The following is a 15,502-nucleotide window of genomic DNA, read 5'->3' as shown; positions in this document are numbered from 1 at the left end:
CAATCATGAATTAACAAACAATGTTTAACAATTAACATTCAAAGAAATGAAAAAATCTATAACAATTAAAATCAAAACTTTTAGGGAAAGAAAAAAAAAGTATATACTTAATCCTTTGTTGGGGGGGACGGAGGTGGCTACCAGTTGGCGTCTGTGGCAGTGCGAAAGGGTTGGTGGCCTTCGGCTGGAGTGGAGGTTGGCGACAGTGCGGTGTGGATTAGGGATGCAAACGGGGCGGGGCGGGGCGGGTATTGGCGCTACCATCCCCATCCCCATCTGGAAAATCAATCCCCATCCCCATCCCCGCGGTGGGTATAATTTTTTTCCCCGTCCCCTCCCCGATGGGTTTGTACCTAATACCATCCCCGCCCCGCCACCCATCTGGGTATCCATCCCCGTCTAATACCCATTTTACCCGCCCCACCACCCGTCAAATCCCCACTTAATACCAATCTGTGTCACATATTTATATTCAATTATTTGGGCCTTAAAACCCATTTTACTTGCACAATATAATAACATATTGAAATTCCAGAAACAATGTAAAAATTAATCATGTAAAAATTAATCATTATATTAAGGATGTTTGAAGAACTAAAATTTAATCAGTGTGTTTACTTGCACAATATAATAACATATTGAAATTCAATACCTACATATGAATTACAATAAGTGCCACTTAGTGACCAGAACGTGGAAGAACAACTGTGCTTAAAAACATCCATGGGAAGAACTAAACTATCACAGTATCAACTTACCAGAGTGGAATAAAAAAGGCAGGAGAAAGAGATCAGAAAAAACAACTGTGCAGTGATCGATGGATGTTAATCTTGGTAAAAATTACTGAAAATTTTGTTCCCAGTTTCTGATTTGCTCATGGGAAATCAATTTATGAGACCTACACCAACAATCCATCAAATTCATCAAATTCTATAAGAAAAATAAGAACTTGCATATGACTTCAATCCTCATTCCTCACTCAGATATTAGTTAAAGTAAAATACAATTATGTCACCATTAAAGAAATAATGGAAGAATTGAGAAAATAAAAACTGAAATGAAAATCAAAAAATGGCAGAATACAAAAAGTTCTACAACCCTAAAATAAATTGTTCTTTGATGCTTACCTGTTGATGACGATGTGCAACAAGGAAAATAAAGCATCAATCTGAAGAAGAAGAACGGTGATGAACGGTGAAGAACGGTGATGAACGGTGACGTCTCAACGTGAATGGTGAAGAAGAAGCAAGATGACGGTAGAAAGATTGAAGAAGATGGGAGTCTGTTTCAAGAAGAAGATGATTGCAGGCTGCAGCAGTGAAGAAGATTAGAAGAAGCAAATGAGTGAATGACCGCCAGCAGTGAAGAAGATGGGATTTCCAAAGGCCCAAAGTAGATTTAGGGTTTTCAAATTTTTTTGTTTTAAAAAAAAAATAAAAACCGGGGTTTTTTAAAATTTTTAAAAAAATTTGAAAATAAATTTAAGGTTTCCAGAAATTTGAAATTTTTTTTTAAAAAATAAATTTAGGCAGGCGGGGCGGGGCGAGGATGGGGCGGGTATCACCTAAAACCCATCCCCATCCCCATCCCCGCGGTGGGTATCAATTTTATACCCGTACCCGCCCCATGGGGCAGGGATGGGGCGGGTCTCCTATTAGACCCGCCCCGCCTGCATCCCTAGTGTGGATGTTGGAGGCACGGTGATGAATGTTTTAGGTAAGAAAAATGGAGAGGAAAATTAAGAGGAAGATGTTAATCACTGTATTGTATTATTGGCTGTTAAAAAAATGAAATGTTGTTGCCGAGGCTCGAACATGAGTGAGTGTTGTCAATTACTAAAGCATTTGCCAACTAAGACATCTAAATTATCAATCATTAAAAGAATATGAACTTTTATAAACCTCAAATGCGTCAGTTAACAACATTAACTTAAGCTAGATCTGCCTCTGATGTTATCAGTAGAAAAATATAATATTTCTTATAAAAAAGAAAGAGAATTTTAGATTATGTAGTGCTTTTAATGAAAAAAATTAGTTGTTAACATAAGTATTAATTAAAGTTCTCATATTTTATTAAATAAATCTGGGTAATCTTTCAACAACGTTATCAGAATGATTCTTTCTCATTCTTAAAATAACTTTTGATTAGTATGTATCTTTTGTTTTCTTATGAAATATTTTAGAACCTAAAATTTTAATGAAAAACTTTATTAATTAGTAACTACTTCAATATAAAAAAGCAAATATATATTTTAAGAAACTTTAAATGGAAATCTTTTGTAACTTTTAAATTCAAAATTATAATATTTCAAGAAAATTGATCAACACATATCTAATTGAGATATATTACTCATATATTAAAGAAATAAGTTGATGTTAATTTTGGTAAGAATTATTTCAAATGACAAATTACTATAAGAATGCCATGTGGAACTTTATAGTCCTTTTATTAGATTGTATGATTGCTAATATATTATTAGATGATCATACTTATTCCTCATTGATTATCTATGATTGAATCTTTTTTATTAAACATTTTTGGTCAAAACTAGACAATAAAAAAAGGAAAAACGGGAGTATATAAAATGTATAATTTAGAAAATAAAATAATTACGTAATTAAGTAGCGAGAGTAATATGTGCAAAGAATTGTGAAAGAAAATGAATAAAATTGGACAATATTTATAGGCAAAAACATAATAGATAGTTTCAAGAAAAAAAAGGCTAGTTTTGAACGGTTCCAAGGAGCTGTTGTAGCCGGGTGAACTAGTTGGATCCAGTTCACGATTCCTGATCGGGTAGAGTGGCTAAGCAGTCCTGGCAACAGCAGTGAAAAAGATAAAATGATTTGACCTCGAATATTATTTAAAAAGCACGTAAAAGCTGTTGGCCGCCTATTTCACTCGACCTGATTCAACCCACTCGACCTGGTCGAGCTACCATAAGGTACTACATCAAAAGCTTTAAAATTTGGACGGAAGTTGAAACCAACTATGCTCGACCCGAGCCTCATTTTCCTCGACCTGGTCGAGCGGATGCCCTGTACCCCAGGGTTGCAGCCTACTAATTAACACAAGGTACTAGAAGTGTAACTGCACCTCACTCGACTTGGTCAAGAAACCTTTAAGAGGGCTTTATTCAGCTTCTGATCTCAAGTGCAAGTGTAGGGATACTCGAGCTAGCTTGGCTCGAGCCTAATCTAGACTTTACGTCCTTCAATAGTAATATCGCAAGTGTACGGCGTAGCGTAGTACGTCAGCAGTACGGGTCGAATCCATAGGGAGTCAGGTGTATATCAAGGGATTCTCAATCAATTAGTTGGTTCAACAATGTATATATAGATGTTTGTTGGTGTAATTAACTGAAACAAGTAAATAAAGACTAAAGCTAAAACAAAGTATAAAACAAGTAAAGATGCTAATTAACCAAGAACATAAGATCAAAGGCAATACAAACACATCAAAAAGTAATATGATGATGAAGAGGCAAAGGCTAGGCTTTCTCACCAAAGTAGTGTTTACTAATCATTAACCTAAGGTCATGGATATGGGTTATGGGGAAGAACGCCTCTTGGATACTGATGTTCTCTCTCGAGCAACAAAAGCTTCCTAAAACATAATTAACTACCTATTCTCATGGAGCTAAGCATATTTTAAGACGTGGATCACCCATTCATAATTTCCAATCAAAACATCTACCAATTCTCATGGAGATAATTCAATTTTCAAGCATAGACTATCATTAGAAATCGACTCTCGCCCTCAATCCAATGACACTACAATAATAGCAAAATACATCTCAAACCATAAACAACACAACCAAGCCAAAGGTAAAGAAAGCAATTTAGACTACATACATGGTGATAATACCTAGACTAAGCCAAATTGAACTACTCACTCATATTGAAATTGAACATAACTAAAGACATTGAATTCATGATAAATAGCAACAAAATCAAAAGCAAAAAAGTGTAGAGAATAGGAATTACTAGCTTGGAATTCAATCCAAGGAAGACAACCAAATGAAGAATTAATGAATACTAATGATAAACTCCATAAAGCTTCAATTGCAATTCAATGCTTGATGAAATGCTTCAATAGAATTAACTTAATCTCAATTACATTAATGTATCAAATGATCTTCAATGATAAATCAAAAATTTGAACTATCTAATAAGTGTTTGAGTAGAAAAATGCAATTAAGAATACAAGACTAGAATCATGGAAAGTACATAAGGAAGTTCAAAACTAAAAAATACCAAAGAAAGCTTGAAGTATAGAAAAATGAGTAGTAGAAGGATTGGATGATTTGCTTGAGCCTTCTTCTTCTCTATTTATAGGAGGGAGGACAAGTGGTGGGTGGTGGCTTCGTGATTTCTCCACCACCCTATGTGTGAGATAGGTAGGCTATAGACGGGTGACAAATAGGGGTGGTGGAGTAGTAAAGTATGAGAGGCATAAGAAACGGGTAGGGCATCCAATCAGCAGCTTTTAAAAGCGTAATTATTTATGACTGCCCAAATCGCTCGACCCGAGTCAATCTGCTCTACCTGTCCGCTCGACCGAGCGAGCTCGCTCGACCCATTGAAAATACTTTTGTCGACATTCTAAAGCTACTAGAAGTGAATAGTACTTTCGCTCGACCCGAGCCAACATCGCTCGACTAGGTCGAGCGGCCTTCAGGATGGTCCTGCTTAGGTTCTATCTCTAATATAAGTCTTTTTTATGTTCGAGCAAGCTTGGCTCGATCCAATTTTGGCCGAGTGGGCTTAGAAAGGTCTACTTTAGCTCTTTTTGGCCTTTTTTTCTTGACTTGGGTCATCAACGCTTTGATTACTTGAGCTTTTGGAGTTAAGTGAGTATTGTATGCGCCAAATATACTTGGTTTGTGATCGGTTTTGTTGAATATTACCTAAAATGCACAAAAATACCAAAATACCCATCCAAGCGTAAAATCCCAAATCAAACAAGCATAGTTATGCAAAATTCCAATACAATAAAGCCAAATAATGGGGATAAAATATGAATAAAATGCAGCTAACAGAGCCAGTTTGGCCGAGTGTCTTAAAATTGCCTACTTTGGCCCTCGTTTTAGCTTTTTTTCTTGACTTGGATCATCGAGGCCTTGCTCCCTTGAGCTTCCGGAGTTTGGTGAGCAGCGTATGCGTCAAAAGTGCTTGATTTTGTGCTCGGTTTGATAAGTTTTACTTCAAATGCAATAAAACAATAAAACACCAAACCAAGCATAAAATGCTAATTAAAACAAGCATAGCTATATCAATTTTCAACATAATCCAACTACACAATGGGGATAAAATGTGAATATATGCAACTAACAATTTCTTTTCGGTTCTATGGAACCTTAGTCCGGGTTTATCATTCAGTTCTGGTTCGCGGTTTTGTGAAACCTATGCGCTGAGTGAACTAGTCTTATCTGGATGACCCAGTTCACGATTTCGTGGGCAGGTTTGTGCTAACGGTTCCATGAGTTCGTCAGATTTTTTTGGGAACCTTATCAATTTATGGTTCAGGGCTTCGGGCCGGTTCAAAACCTGTCGTAGGCGGTTCCAGTTCCAAAACGATTCTTCGGCGATTTGGGACCGCTTCAATTCCGAGTAACCTGCAACATGGCCATCACTAATTGTAGTATATGGTAGAGTGTTGTGCATAATTACTCCCTCCGTTCCCTGATGATGTTCCCACAAGGAATATTCACAGAAATCAAGAAAAAATATTTTAGATAGTGGATAACTTATTTAATTGAATAATAAATTTGGTGGGAGAAAAATATGGACTATGAGCGTTAAAAAAACATTAAAAGAAAGTTTGTGAAAAAAAATGTTGCGGCCATAGCTAATAAAAGAATATTTTTATAAAGTTACTGGGAAACATATGGGGACCATAATAAAGAATATAAAAATGTTAAAGTTAGTAGAAGATATATGGGGTCTATAAACATTATAAAAATATTAAAGTAAGGATAAAAAAAGGTTATTTTTGTCCAAAATTTGTGACATAATTTAAATGATTGCTTATGAGAACAACAAATAGAACACCCAAAAATGACAATGGGAACTTCTATAAGGAATTGAGGGAGTATTATATATATACATATATTTGTTGTACATTATATATTTTTATAAAGTTTGTATTCTATATTGTAATATAACTTAGTTTTGTAAATTATATTGTAATATAATTTCGTTATTGTTTATAAATTGTAATAATATTATTATTTATATATTAATTAAAAGTTAACCACCGTTATACGTATTATTCGGTGATGATTGAGCTAATTAATTTAATGGGTTGATGCCGTTTGAAGACTCAACTCTCTTAAATAATGGTAAGGGGAGATTGAAGACTTAATTCTCTTGAATGATGATAATTCAAAACACATATTGATTAAACAAATAAATTAAGTAATTATATTTAATTGTTTAAGTAAGTTTAAAATCATATTTGATATACATTTGATAAGTAATATATATTTAAGTTCGAAGTCGATGGAATATGCTTAAAGAACTTAAGTTTATTTTGAAGTTGATTTTATAAGTTCTGAAATATGTTTCAATGTCTTGAAGATAAATACGTTTACAATCAGGTTAGTTTCGTAATTATATTTGAAATATTTTAATAGGTCAATGTTCCTTGAAATTATATTTGAAATATTTTAATAGGTCAAGGTTCATTAAAATTAAGTTGGATATTATTTGAAATGAAGTTTGAATATTTTACTACACGTTTTTGTTTAACGTTTAAATGTTTTACATTTGAACTTGAATTTAAATATGAGTTTAAATTAGTTTGATGATTAAATATAGTACAAGGTACACATGTTTTACTAATTATAGTACACGACTATATTTGATAATTATGCAAGAACTAGAGTTTTCTATTAATAGGATGATATTTGAATTTATACTAAAAATAGAAAATGACGATTTGAATTAATGCTAATAATAGAAATTAATTTAAATGATTAATTAAATTTTGATATATCTGGTTTGTGCTTATTATTCAATATCTTGTATGAGTACTAACGTGGCAGCATAGCATTGGACAATTACAAACACAATGACGAAATTATTTTAGCTGTCAGTACACGTCAGATTGAAGATAACCTCAAGATCTTGAAGACAGGCGCTGAACGACCAGGTCAACAGAAAATAACAGATAGGAGCCTTCTTGTTTTTGAAGATGTGTTGAGGCTTAACACTATATATATGAGGCTTCATTCCAGAACTAAGGATACACCACTTCTTACAACTTTCTCTCTTAACTTAGAAATTCTCTAAGAGTTGTAATTTGTAATTCGTAATTCTTAAATTCTTAGTTCATCTAACTCTTACATTTGTAATAGGCTTAAGAGTTTAAAAAGAGTTAGATTAAGTTTAATACGCCTAATCAAGAATACTTTTTAAAGTGTTCAACTTGTGAATCTCTATTGTGGGATTTGGGATTTTACTTTTATTAAAGGGACTTGTAATACGGTTCTTCAAGGGGAAGAACGTGGTGAGAGGAGATAGTGAGATCTTCTTGTTTGTGTTAAAGTCGGATTAATAAAAGGCGTTGAAATCCTACGGGTTGAAAGAGAACCCATAGGCGGGGAGTAGGTTAGTTAGAACCGAACCTCGTTAACATATCGTGTGTTATACTTTAAAGTTTATTTTTCCGCACATACGATTAGTGTTTACGAATTGGCTCAAAGCTGTTACAGAAGACAGTTTTGACAGACTCCTCAAACTCTTGAGACAAACTGCCAGAAAAGTTTTAAAAAGCCCAAACTCTCTATTCACCCCCCTCTAGAGAGTATTCAACCTCCTATTAACTTTCACCGTTGACTATGGTGGACTGTTGCAATTATTATGTATATGTAGTAATAATTATAATATTATTATCATTGGGTAATGTTATAATAATTTTTAAAAAACACAAAAGGGGATTATATGCTGCGGTTCAGAAGGAACAACAACATATAGCTTTTTTTTAAAGGGATATTCTACATGGTAGTAACGAACTCTTGCGAAAAGCCACTGGTATTAAATCTTAAAAAATATTTCACAAAATAGCATTGTACTTTTGGAACTTAAACTATCCTAATATTAATGCCCGAAAAACGTTAGATTATACACTAAGTTGTGAAATTTCGTTTTTACCCTTATCTTCTTTCCTTAAAATACAATAAACTTCTCCATTTTTTTCAATGTTCTTTCATACATCTTCTTCCTCATCTTCTCCATTTGAAATCCTCGACCATCCCTATAACTTAGGTAAGCCCTCAAGGGAGAGTACCTCAATATATGGGAATAAAGGAGCATGGAGTGCATTCCTCATGTCGTTAGAGCCATCCTCGATGAACAAGAAAGCAATGTACAATACCCAAAATGTCTACTCAATTTTACACTATTGAAGCACAAACAACTTGCTCTTTAACACAATAAATAAATCCTAACAAGAAATAGTGAATTCATGAACAATACTAATGATGAAACATCAACTCAACAAGTTACCCGATAGCAAAGTCAAATTAAAAGATCATCTCAACTGAAACAAAGAAAGTTAGTGTTAGTTTCAAATATAAATAGAATATTCGTAGAAAAGGAACTCCAAATATTAAAGGTATCAATGGAGCAACAATGGCTGAAAACACATTCTTTGAGTTCCTAAAGCATCATATATTCATTTGATTACCCTTAATTACCTTTTTAATTGAAACATTTTGGACATTTTTCTTGATTCATTCAATATGTCTAGCACTTTGGTAATAGAATAGTTCAACATCATTGAAATGCTTAGCTTCTTTAATTACTTGATTGACTTGAACATGAGGACGGCTAATATTACTAGATTGATGTTTGTATTAATTCAAATTGGAGTCAAAGTCTTTCTTATTTTCTCTCTACTTCTTTTAAAATTGTTTTACAACTTCCTGATTTTTTAACTGTTAATCTAGTCTTGACATCTTACCCACAACATCATTGCTCCTTCTTCAAATAAAAGTGGTGGTAATGGAACAAGTGGATTAAGAAAATTATTCACTAAAAGGTTTTCATATATATATATATATATATATATATATATATAACTTTGTACACAAACAATCACTCCATACATTATGGTAGATATTTCTCATGTTTATCCACATTACATAAGTCAATAATAGCCATAATACTCATTGTTTCTCTACAACAACTTAAAGAGCTAATCCTTAGAGTACCATTTTTAACATAGTTTTATTTTTGGTTTGGGGTAGAGGGTTTGAGTTAATCCTTGTATAGGCTTTGAGTAAACCTCCTTAAGGTAGTGAGTTTAGGAGCAAGGGATTGCACCTGTTGAGAGATTGAGTTTGTAGAGAACTCAATGGCCTAGAAAGAGTGAGATTGGATTATGTGCTATAGAGTTATTGCTTAATTTATATTGGAGATAAGTTAAATTCCTAGTGGGTTGTGGTTTTCATTATATTTAGTCCTATATTGGAGATAAGTTAAATCCTTAGTGTACCTTTTGATTTGTTTTATAATTTCGCTAAATTATTGAATAAGTAAAACATGAACGTTATCGCAATCCCCTTATTCTTGTAGTATCTATCCTTACAAAAACTAACATCTAAGACTAAACAAATCTTAACAAACCTGCAACAATATTAGATAGCATAAAAATTGATTTAAAACATCTAAAACATAAATCATAATAAACCTACAATGCCTGCAAAACACTCAATAAGAAAATATAATCGTTTTTTTATTCTCTATCAATGTGTATATGCCGTATAATAAATAGAGTTTGATGAAATTGTCAAGATTAAAAATAAATAAAAGTAAAGAAGAATGTATGAATAAATAATTTAATCTTATTTTTATATATTAAATTAATAAAAAGTGAAAATTTAATTTCAGAGGTAAACTTTGTGAATTTTAAATTTCCAAATGATGGAGTACTTTTTTGTGGAAAGCTCCGGCTCATAATTTTCATTTCCATTTCGATTCAGTGGGTGCTTCAGTACGGTGATCTTGTGGCGCTGCGTCCACCCATGACTCGAATTTGACTAGTATAGTCTCGCGGGTCAGTAATTTTAACTTTTTTTCCCATTAATTTTAATCAAATTCCAATATCATAACAGAATTAGATTTATGATTTGGAAGCTATATTGCTTAGAAATCAACTATGAACATCTCGGAAATTGAATAACGCTTTAGAATTGGCTTTTTTTTAATTTTTTAAAAGTACAATTATGTACAATTAATAAAAATTGCACTTCATTTTGTTATGAATTAATACTTTTAGTGATTCTTATATATATTAATTTCCCCTTGTGATTTGCAAGAACAAAGATTGTATATTAAGTATTTGTGAGTTCATGTGAATTTAGTCTGAAATTAATTTGAATTAGGTATCAGTGTTTACTTCTACTTACAGTTGGGTGCTAATTTTTAGGTTTGTTCTTAGCATTTGTGGAACGCATTGATGTGTAGTTGAAAAATAAGTTAGTGTTTGTTTCTCATGGCATTAATTGGTGAGTTTTCGAGTGTTGTACCGGTGAGTGTTGCTTGTTGAGTTGTGATTCAATAATGGAGGTTTATTGATGAGGATGGCGTTGCTGAATGTCTTGCTGATGCATCATAGTTATGTTGATGTAACGTTGGTTTTGCATCAGAAACTCGTTGTTCTGTGGCCACTGGTTTAAGACATGTTCGACGGTCATCATCGTATGCAAGCTGCTATGTAGTAGCAGCTGCAGAGGCATCTTTCTAAATTCTAAGGCAAGCGTGCTGCATGTATGGTGCTTGCTGGAGCAACATTCTGGAGCGTTGAGCAGCAATGGTCCAGCAGCCTGACACATTGCTTGGGCGAGCACTAGCTGATCTCAGACGAGCACATGGAATCATCTTCTTCATCCAGTTTAATTTTCTTCCATCTCAATTTGTAAATCTAAATCCTTAATATCTTTTCCACTCCAGCCAAGTCATCTATGGTCTTCCTTACCCTTTTTTTTAGTACCTCGAGTTCCAACTTTTTATCTTCATTACCCTTACCGCTTTGCTAATACACTTACTCGCACATGTCAAACCATCTTAAATGATTATGTTTTATTTTTTTCAACATTTGCTACTCTAAAACATTTCTTATCTTTGTTTTGAATTCTGTCCTTCAAGGTATGCTCACACATCTATCAAAGCATTCACATTTCTTCTACTTTCTTTACCTACTGTGATACTTTTGAAAAGCCCAGCATTCAAGTCAATATCGTAGCACTGGTGTAATGGCCTTTTGATCAAACTATCCCTTTGCCTTTGTGGGTACATCTCAATCACACAATATTTTAGTAGCCACTCTCCATTTTTACCACATACACTTAATTGTAGGGGTCACATTTTGTTGGATATCTTAATTGCTCTGAAATAGGGACACAAGGTATTTGAAGCATCTACTTAAAGTGATTCCTTTCTCTTCCAACTTTAAAGTCTCTATTTGTCTCATTTGTTCTAAAGTGACATTTCATGTACGTTATCTTACTCCGACTTAATTTAAACTTTTGTTACTCCAACTCATATTTCATCGTTCTAACTTAGCATTTACCCCTTTACGACCTCCTCAGAAAAAAACAATGTCATAGCAAACAACATGCACCAATGCATTTCCCGTTGGAACAATCGAGATATCTGATCTAGGGCTGATGCAAAAAGAAAAAGGGGTTAGGGATACCTTGTGATTGGAAAGTTCTATATTGCTCCTCCATATGTTCTAATATTTTTCTTCATTACTCAATACATATCTTGCAAGCTAATAATGTAATTCCAGGAATACGCTTCTTTGGCATTGCCCACTAAAGTATTTATCTCGATACCTTGTTATATGTCTTTTCCAAGTCAATGAATACGTGCAACTGTTATTTTTCTTGCCCTATAGTATTCTCTTTAGATGAATTACTTCCATTCTAGACTTTTCAGATATAAGTCAAAATGGTTTTTCAGATTTGCTAGTATAGTTCTATCATTTTTTTAATTTCATTATATGACTCATGAGTTTGATTCTTCGGTAGCTAAAGTGATTTTCGACATCTCCTTTGTTCTTGTAAATTGGTACTAGAGTACTTTGTTTCCACTCGTTGGACATCTTATTTTTCCTCTAAATGTTGTGGAATAAATCAGTTTGCCAAGTAACTCCAATGGGCCCTTGGCATTGCCATACCTTAATAGGTATATCATCTAGTCCTACCACTTTCTCTAGCTTCACTTTCTTTGATGCCCCCTGAGCATAGTGCAAAACTAGGCAGTATCGTATCAATCGTATCGTAAAGGTTTTCAAATTTACCAAACCGGCATAACCCGTATGGTAAAGGTGTAGAAAACTAATGTTTAGGCCGTTTCAAGCGATATTTCATAGTCTAGGCCAAATTTGGAAATATGGTAACCGCATCTCTTCTGTTACCGTATTATCATGTTCGCCACCGTAACCACGATCGTCACTATATTTTTGCTCTATGCTCCGGAGTAATAATTATATCTCCATTAATATTTCTTTGTTCCTCAGTAAATAACTCGTCAAAATACTCTCTCCATCAATTCTAATTGTCCTTATTCTATACTAGAATGTTATTATCTTTACTATACCTATGTCTTTTTTCTTTGCTCGTCTCCTCTTTGCCAATATGTGGACATCTTGTTCATTTGCTTTTCACTACATCATACTTTGATTGTCTGTATGCGAACACTTGATTGTAGGTACACCACCTTAGTTATTACTGACTAGCCACTCAGTCCTGAATTTGTGTAACTTAAAGTAACATGTTAAAGTTATCTATATTGTATAACTCGTACGACGATCATGATTTAGAACATGAAATGTTTTCTGAATTCTTCTTGCACCATTTACGCTTAGAATAATCACCTCTGTCGTTGGATGTTTGTAATGTGCTTGTTTCATGATATGGTGTTGGGAATGTTGCAGCGAAGGTTTTGATACCTTGGGTTTATCCTTTGGGTTTCAAAGAAGCTGAGAGGTAGGAATGAAGTGTTGATCTTGAGTATGATAACTTGGCTTTGTACAACAAAGTGAAACATAAATTTAGATTCTGCACCAACACTAACACTATGTTTGAATTTACAGCCCGTTTGGTGAATGGTACTAAATGGTGGTAATGAGAATGATTTTTAGTATAAAATTTCATCAAAAGTTTCATATCATTCCCATGGTGATGAAACTTTGATCATAAAAAATTTTTGTGTACAAATTTTCATTACCACCTAATACTACATCTCTCAATGGTGATACATTGGAATGAATTTTATGAAGAAAATGAGATAGATTGAAGTTGGACAAGCATGGCTATTAAAGTAGTCAAGAGATTTTTCAACTAAAACTACCATAATTTTCATTCCCATTACTACTGTTTAATACCACCTACCAAACGGGCTATTAGGGTATTAGAAGTAAAGAGACGACTTTGGAGGGATGTATTTTCCTTTGTATGGATAGCAATTTTTAGAGTGACAAATTTGGAAGGAATGACTTGAAGGGATTCAGTTCCATATATTTTTAATGGACGAACCTTTCCCAAAATGAAACGATTTAGAAGGAAAATGAATTTTCTCTTCTTTCTTCCCTTCCCTCCTAAACAGATAAGAACAGCTTTCCTCATTATTCTATCCCCTTCTTTTCCAACCCTTCCTTTCCTTTCCCTCCTACTTTGTTATTGAACAAAGTGTAAGTCTTAATGGGTTTGTGGTCGATTGGAATTTGATTATGCACCTAGTCTTCTGTTGTGAGGAAGAACCTTATATAATATCTAGATTTTAGCGTTCAGTGATCCTACTTTGAAGAGAGATTCAGCTTTATGAAATGTTATTTCATTTTTTGTGTTAGCTTTTCTGTACTATTAGAAGTCTTTGGCTGCGCTGTATATCTCTGTTTGTTTACAATCAGAAATTCAGGCCACATTTCAGATAAAGGGATTATTGTTATTTTATCCTCCAACTTTGTTGGAACTTGGTGTAGACTTGGTGAGTTAAGACTCAAGACTTCATCTTCAAAAGCAGATTTGGCTTGCAACAGTTGATGGATATGCAGATTTACTTGCATTTTCCTTGATATCTGAACAGCATCATAGTGCTCAAAATAAGGCCTTTTGATTAGTGAAGACTATGACCTCTACATACTGTACTGCTGATTTTCATTGGAGCTTTTGCTATAAACACATCTGTTCAAATGTGAATATTGAGATTATTGCATGTTCATTTGATTCCAGAAGGTGAAATCTTTGATGGAAGGTGAAGCAGCTGATTTAAAAGGAAAAACGAGCAGCTTCTCATCAGAGATTTCTGGTGGTGGTGTGACCGTGGAACAATGCCAAAAAATGATTCAGAAAAGCTTACGAACTCCCATGGTAAAATTTCTGATGGAGCATTTGGAGAAATCCGGGTGTAACATTCCAGGTAACTTCATAAAAGCTGAAAATTGTGACCTAACCGTTACTGGAGGTTACAGTCGTGGTCGAGGAATCGTAATATGTAACAACCATATCGACATGCAAGATGAGGTCGACCAAGCTGTGATCCATGAGCTCATTCATGCTTATGATGATTGTACAGTGAAAAACTTAAATTGGGCAAACTGTGCTCATCATGCTTGTAGCGAGATTCGTGCTGGCCATTTGAGTGGTGATTGCCACTTCAAACGAGAGCTGTTACGAGGTTACATGAAGATGCGGGGCCACGAACAAGACTGTGTAAAGAGAAGAGTGATGAAATCACTAGCAAGCAATCCATTCTGCTCAGAAACAGCTGCAAAGGATGCAATGGAAGCTGTTTGGGATACTTGTTATAATGACATGCGGCCCTTCGAAAGAGCACCTTGACATTGGTCTCTGCTTCAGCTGAAGCACCTTATCTTTGTCGTCTACAAGGCTTCAACATTGCTATTATATCTTTTGAATTTCCAAGTTCAACCAATCTAATAAGCTATAAATTTGGTTGGAGATATATTAGAAGTTCAAAACATTATCAATAGAAGTTCAAAATTTTGTTGGAGATTATATTAGAATCTCAAAACAAGTGAGGAGAAAGAGGGATTTTAATTCTGTTTTTAGGTGCTAAGAATTAAAGCCCTATCACTAGGGTGAAAGCGAAAGCTGTCAACCAGTAAACTAACCTATGATTCTCGACTTCTCGTTTTGATACTAAGATTGTTATCAACATTCAACACCAAAATGAGATGTCAACTAATGTTTGATGGGTGTTCTTATTTACATTTTTTATACCTTTATGCTACTTCAAAGAAGAAAGTTTTATATTATAATCATGAATATATGACAGTCCAATGTACTACAGATGTTTATGACACCAATAAATACTTCTGCTTACTGTCTATTAATTTGTTCATGGTGAATGCATGATGAAGAATGGTGGAGTGGTTTTAATGCAATGGAGGACACTTGATCCAAAGTATATATATAAAATCAAAATCGTACATTGCACATTAAAGTATTTCTTATACCAAGTTCAAA

The 15,502-nt window shown here is 34.0% G+C and overlaps 1 protein-coding gene across 1 annotated transcript; it reads left to right on the top strand.

Annotated features, from left to right (window-relative positions):
- The first annotated feature begins 9,914 nt into the window (after positions 1 to 9,914).
- Positions 9,915 to 15,365, top strand: LOC130809855 (mitochondrial inner membrane protease ATP23-like). The gene is made up of 2 exons (XM_057675687.1): positions 9,915 to 10,062; positions 14,246 to 15,365. Exon 2 carries the CDS (start codon positions 14,261 to 14,263, stop codon positions 14,852 to 14,854), a length of 594 nt encoding a protein of 197 aa, XP_057531670.1. The 5' UTR covers positions 9,915 to 10,062; positions 14,246 to 14,260; the 3' UTR covers positions 14,855 to 15,365.
- Positions 15,366 to 15,502: the final 137 nt, after the last annotated feature.

The sequence above is a fragment of the Amaranthus tricolor genome, chromosome 4 (genome assembly GCF_026212465.1).
Source record: "Amaranthus tricolor cultivar Red isolate AtriRed21 chromosome 4, ASM2621246v1, whole genome shotgun sequence".
Lineage (NCBI taxonomy): Eukaryota > Viridiplantae > Streptophyta > Magnoliopsida > Caryophyllales > Amaranthaceae > Amaranthus > Amaranthus tricolor.
The sequence above is the reverse complement of the archived record's forward strand: the minus strand, read 5'-3'. Positions and strand labels throughout refer to the sequence as shown.

Excerpts from the sequence above, each read along its gene's own strand:
- LOC130809855 (XM_057675687.1), top strand. The coding sequence starts at position 14,261 with ATGGAAGGTGAAGCAGCTGATTTAAAAGGAAAAACGAGCAGCTTCTCA.